The following is a 5,959-nucleotide window of genomic DNA, read 5'->3' on the forward strand; positions in this document are numbered from 1 at the left end:
CCCCCCCCCCCCCGTGAGCAGGGTGTGCTTCACCAGATGGATGAGAAGGGACCACGGGTGGGCAGAGAGTGGTGTCCAGAAGTGGGACGGGCAGGTGGGGCTGGGGCGGGATCCTGGGTTGGTGACAGTGTGGGGCCAGGGCCTGGGGCAGAGCTGGAATCTGCATCCTGCACTTCCCTGTGGTGGGAGCAAAAGCTGCAGAGCAGGGAACTGGAGCCCATCGCAGGGACCAGTAGGGAGCGGATTGTGGTTCTGCCCACAGCCCCAGCCTGACACTGTCACTGCCCCACGATCCTGGCCCTGGCCCTGCCTGTTTGCCCACGGCCCCATCCCATCTGCTCAGCTGAGCACGCCTTGCCCATGGGGGTCTCAGGCTGGTCTCCATGGAGACCCTGCCTACTCACCAGCTGTCTGGTGCTCTCGGTAGTGGATGTCAGGCAGATGGGCCCAGGGTGCCTGAGCATCATGGCTGGGGTCCAGCAGCAGTGGGACATGCACCTGCTCCTGGGTGGCAGAGACTACCCAGAAGCCATGTCTGGCCACTACACTGCCCGCCTCAGTGCCATGGACTACATCTCACAAGCTGGCAGAGGGTAGGTTTAGGCTAGATATCAGGAGGCGCTACTTCACAGTCAGGGTGGCTAGGATCTGGAACCAACTTCCAGGAGAGGTGGTGCAGGCTCCCACCGTGGGGGGTTTTAAGAGGAGGTTAGATGAACAACTTGCTGGGGTCGTTTGACCCCAGTGCTATTTCCTGCTATGGCAGGGGGTCGGACTAGATGATCTGCTCAGGTCCCTTCCGACCCTAGAAACTATGAAACTATTTCCCAGCATGTCCAAGCTGCACACCGGGATAGGTTGGGCTGTGCCAGGTGACATCTCCATGCCCAGGGGCGATGGGACCAGACACATGTACCATGGCCTGGGCTGCCCCCCATGCCTGGGCTGGGTGAGGCCGAGGGACCCACCACAGGCCATGGGCTGTATTTTGCCCACCCCTGATTTACCATGTGCTAAAACCACGACTTAGAGCACAGAAAAAGTGTGGATTGGCACCAATAAACTGCTTACTCCGATATTTAAGATTTTCGGCCTACAACATTCAGGAGCAAATATAGTGGTTCTCTTTGAAACCTGGACCACCCCCCGCCCCCACTTCAGCTGTTTTTGGCCTCTACCAGTCCTTGCTATCTTCAAGTAGGCACCCAAAAGTTTCAGTAGACCTTTACCATATTTTCCTCACATAATGCCCCCTCCCATCCTTGCTCCTGCAAATAAGAAACACCTTGTTTAGATTTTAGAGACTTTTCTAGCATCATGGCCTAGAACTGGCTTTTTCGTGGAGAGGCTCCATTGCCAGTCTGCCAGATGGCTACCAACTAGTCTCTCCGCCAGCAAGCTGGGAATGGCTGTGAAAGGGTTGACACTGGGTTGATCCTCCCTCTGCTTGCTGTGGAGAGAAGCTGGTAGGTAGCTATTTGGCAACACAGCTCTTCCGGGGGTGAATGGAAATCAATTTGTGCTTTAGACATGCACCCCAATTTTGGAGGACAGATCTTTGCGGGGGGGAAACGTATGTGCAACTAAAATACCAGAAAGCCATTTGTTTTCCAGATCATATTAACCCTTTAATTTTCTACAGTTTGTTGCTAACTTCCTCTCAGGTTTGTCTAAGGTGCCATCATGCACCGTAACACAGCTTCATCTCTACAGTAAGGGTAGTGGGTAAACCTATTGAAAACATTTCATCACAGATATTGAATAACACATTTTTTTTTAGTGATTTTAAAGGTCTTGTTTTCATTATAATTAGCTCAAGCAATGTTTGGGAGAACACATCATTTTCTGTATCCCTGATATAGTCCGTAAGCCTTCCATTGTATAACAGATACAATGCATCTGTAGTTTCATTTCAGTTATTCACATTAATTAGAATTCAGCTGTATTTGCAATTTCTTCATATGAGTCTGTGTACCATAGCTAGCTTTCAAGAAACTTTCGATTGCAGGTAGATAAAACCATTTAGCAGCAAAGACCGGGGATGTTCACTGTAATTTTCTTATACCAATAAAAGGCACTGACGTTTAAGAAGTTCTCAATGCTGGGATGGAGCGATGGTGGAATTACAGCACTCATAGCAGCTGCGAAGTACCCATCTCTTATTCATAAGTTGGTTGTTTGGGGAGCAAACTCCAGTGTCACCAAGGAGGATATTAAACTTTACAATGGTATGGATAAGTTCAGTGAATAAAGGGAAAAAAATCTGAAGGGAAAAAAGTTGGTTTCTTTTTGCACTATACTAAGGACACTATACAGTTGAAAACATGACAAATTAAAAGGAAGCAGCACAGAAAGCAGAAGTGTCCCATGTCTGTAAATACAAGAGTAGATTTAGAATTTAGCAAGACCAGTTCCCAAGATCACTCTAGATAAAATGAAGTAAAGTTAGGGAAAAGTGTCTCTAGCAATAACAGGTATTTAAAAATGTGCAAACGCTAGATCCTAGCATGTACCTTTTTCCTCTCTCGGCATTTATAGTCTACCAGAAAATGCTTATGTAAAATTATGGGACCTGAAGAAGAAAGCATTGCATTTAAAAGCTTGTCTAAATCCATCCCATCTGCAGAGTTGGTCCAGTAAAAGATGTCACCTACAAAAATATTTGCCTCTCACATAAAGTTACTAATTTGTTTTAATTCCATTGAAATTCCTTGTACAGTAGTATCAAAATTTTTGCCAAGTAAAAGGACACAGGATTCCTGGTTGATTCTACTTAAGTGGTTCAAGTGTTAACTAGTTGTCACTGTTCAACAAGGTGGCAAAGACAGCCACTGAGTTTGGAAATTCCCTTTTAGCTTTTAAATTAATTAAAAAAAAACCCTTAAAACAAGTTAGAAGAGTTCACAGACCAGATTTTCTGTAGATATAAATAACTATATTAGCACTTAAGCCACTGGATACTGATTTAAAAACCTTCAGAGATTCTACCCAGTGTTTGGAACTGTCTAGTTTACAAGTGAAAGTCTTGTACATATAAATTGATATCACCTGTTTAAAAAAAAGAGTTAAAATGTTTACTTGATTTTATATAATTTTCAGTTAATTTCAGCCAAGAGTTCTTTTTAACTGCATGTACATGAAGAATTCTCTGCTTTTAAGTTTTATTTATTTTTTTAAATAAACAAGTTCTATTTTACAATATCCGTGATATATATACAATTACAAGCCTGCTGCATACATTACAGTAAAATGTAAAATAAAATCTTTTTTTTTAAAGTTTGATTAGATGCATGTAAGAATGCTGTACTGAGGAATGAAGCTCTCCACTTTGTCCCATGGACAAGTACAGCAAGCTTCCTTATCACTGGGCACATCTACACATGCAATTAATTAGAAGTAATAAACTCCAGTGTAGGCCAGGCCCTACGAAGATAGACTGAAGGGCCTGAATCTATTCAGCCTCCACAAGAGAAGACTGAGAGGGGATCTGGTGGCCGTCTGTAAACTCACCAGGGTGACCAGCAAGAATTGGGGGAGGCTCTGTTCCCCTGGGCACCACCTGGGATAACAAGGAATAATGGCCACAAATTGATTGAGAGCAGGTTCAGGCTTGATATCAAGAGGCATTACTTAACAGTTAGGGCTACCAGGCTCTGGAATGGGCTCCCAAGGGAGGTGGTGCTCTCCCCTACCTCGGGGGTCTTTAAGGGGAGGTTAGATAGACATCTGGCTTGGTCATTATGATCCCAGCACTCGTTCCTGTCCAGGGCAGGTGTCAGACTTGATGATCTGTTCAGGTCCCTTCCGGCCCTAGAAGGTATGAAACTATATTGCACTGGAGTTTATTGCTTGTGGACAGACTGTTTGAACATCTACCTGGGACTGCAGCATGTTGAGCTGAGTCAGAGCAGCCCTGGGTGACAGCTGGGGGTGGTCAGGCTGCCAGCCCAGGGCTGCTCCAACCCAGCTCAGTATGCTGCAGAGGGGTTGGCTGAGGCACAAGGGCTCTCCATCACAGGGCTAGCTGCCAGGCAGCCCCGCATTAAAAACACCCTAGTGTCCCAGGCAGAGGGGAGGGGGAGGAAGTGGGGTACACATGGAGAAGAGAGAGAAACCTAGAAAATAAGGGACAAGTAAAGTAAAGTAGAGTTTCAGGTTATTTATACAGTTTTATCCAGCATGTAGTAAGTTATCACAACACCATTAAGTATGAGGAAAACAAGAATCTCAAAGATGATGGCAAATGTATCATGATGTCAGCTTCCTGGAATGCCCCTAGTAAAGGCTCCCTTCCAACGAACACTGCGAAATGTGAGTTTCCATCCAGGGACTAGAACAGAGTACTGCCTCAAAACTAATGCATCTTGTTAATACCTTATACTTTATTCTCTAAAGATAGCCACGTTTTGGGTTGTCATCCTGCGAGATTTGCCTGCACATACCAATGAAGTCCTGAAGCCAGAAGGCATGAAGGTTGAGACCTCTAAACTTCTTCACCCTTATGAGCACAGTAGCCAGGCAATCATTTAGATCCTAAAATTTAGAAAGGACTCAGCTAAAGATACTGGGACTAGTTTATTTTCATGCTTCTTCCTTTCTGCCCCCACAAATTACTTACATGCCTCAGATAGGATTTTGAATGTTAAATTAAATATTTGTACTTTGATTTAAAGATATCCAAATAGATAAATGGGCATGATCTGTAATCAAATGCAGGTTTAATTTACTGAGTGAAAATGTCTTGAATATATTCAATATCATTTTACACAGCTATCCGAGATGTTTCAAAATGGAGTGAGAAAGTCAGGAAGCCAATGGAAGAAATGTATGGACATGAATATTTTGCCAGAACCTGTGAAGCTTGGGTGGACGGAATATCTCAATTTGCTGAAAAGTCAGGTAGTAAACTGTCTTCTGTGCTAACCTGGAAGGGTTGTATCCATAGAGGGTTTCTGGGTTTAAAAAAAACAAAACACATCTTTCAACAGTACTTTAAGCTACTGGAAAAAAGACAACACACATATAGTGTTATAAGCCAGTTCTGACTCGCCCTCATAAATTGAGCAGACCCTTTATAAAATGAGAGTTGGAAAGGAAGAAAAAACCTTCTGTAGATAATTAGCTGATGATTCTCTGGCTTTGCTCACCACAAACCTAGATATTAAAACACTGCTTTTAAAGCAGGCCTCAGGTTTACTTGCGTCCCCTCTTTTACTTGTAGATAGCCTTTGTTCAAACAGAACAGTAAGACAGCATTGAATTTTACATTTCATAGTTGCTGCAGGTAGGAGCTGAGCTGCTTTTTCCAAATAGGTGTCAAGCAATTAATTGGAGGAGGAAACATGGCTTTTCAGACCTTCATAGTTCAAAACTCGCAAAGCAGGTTGCAAGTATAGCCATAAGTCAGGGACCTAAAATCCAATTACAAGTCACAATTCTGCATCTCAGCAGTCTTATTTTAAAATATTAACTCTGAAAATCCCTACCATCTTTCTTACCGCATACAGATCTTTGCAAACAAGACAGGTCCTAAACCCTGAAAAATAGTTTTGTTCCAATTTATAAACACAATTATTTTTAAACCACTGAATAGAAATATATCCGTGACAGAGCACATAAGACAAAGAGCTCAAAATTCCTTGCATTTTCCTTTAGTCCTCATACAGAAAATAGTAATAGAGCTAATATTTCTAAGATAGACAACAGGCCTTATATGACTACAAGGAAAATGTTCACTCACATTTTAATCCTTCAAGTCCAGAGACAGATTTGTAAGAGGGATATCAGCTGCTTAGTATGATAAATTTTGCCAACTTAGAGGTATCTTACAAGATATATCCTGGCACTGTTTTTTTTTTTTAAAGGAGGACTGTATTTTAAGATAGAAATACAGAAACCTCGGAATATACTAGCTATGAAAGCTAGCCTATCCACTGCTTGCGGATAACTGCCACCTCCT

General features: G+C 43.2%; 1 protein-coding gene across 3 annotated transcripts in view; it reads left to right on the forward strand.

Moving 5' to 3' along the window:
- Window positions 1-5,959, forward strand: part of BPHL (biphenyl hydrolase like) — a 43,172-nt gene that overhangs the window by 26,332 nt on the left and 10,881 nt on the right. For 2 of the 3 annotated variants that reach the window (XM_019522026.1, XM_019522008.1), the window contains exons 4-5: window positions 2,075-2,228; window positions 4,771-4,902. In XM_019522026.1, the coding sequence (XP_019377571.1) occupies window positions 2,075-2,228; window positions 4,771-4,902 (286 nt within the window). The remainder of the gene's footprint in view (window positions 1-2,074; window positions 2,229-4,770; window positions 4,903-5,959) is intronic. The other variant, XM_019522020.1, reaches the window with a different exon arrangement.

The sequence above is a fragment of the Gavialis gangeticus genome, unplaced genomic scaffold (genome assembly GCF_001723915.1).
Source record: "Gavialis gangeticus isolate Ggan-Ray unplaced genomic scaffold, GavGan_comp1, whole genome shotgun sequence".
NCBI lineage: Eukaryota > Metazoa > Chordata > Crocodylia > Gavialidae > Gavialis > Gavialis gangeticus.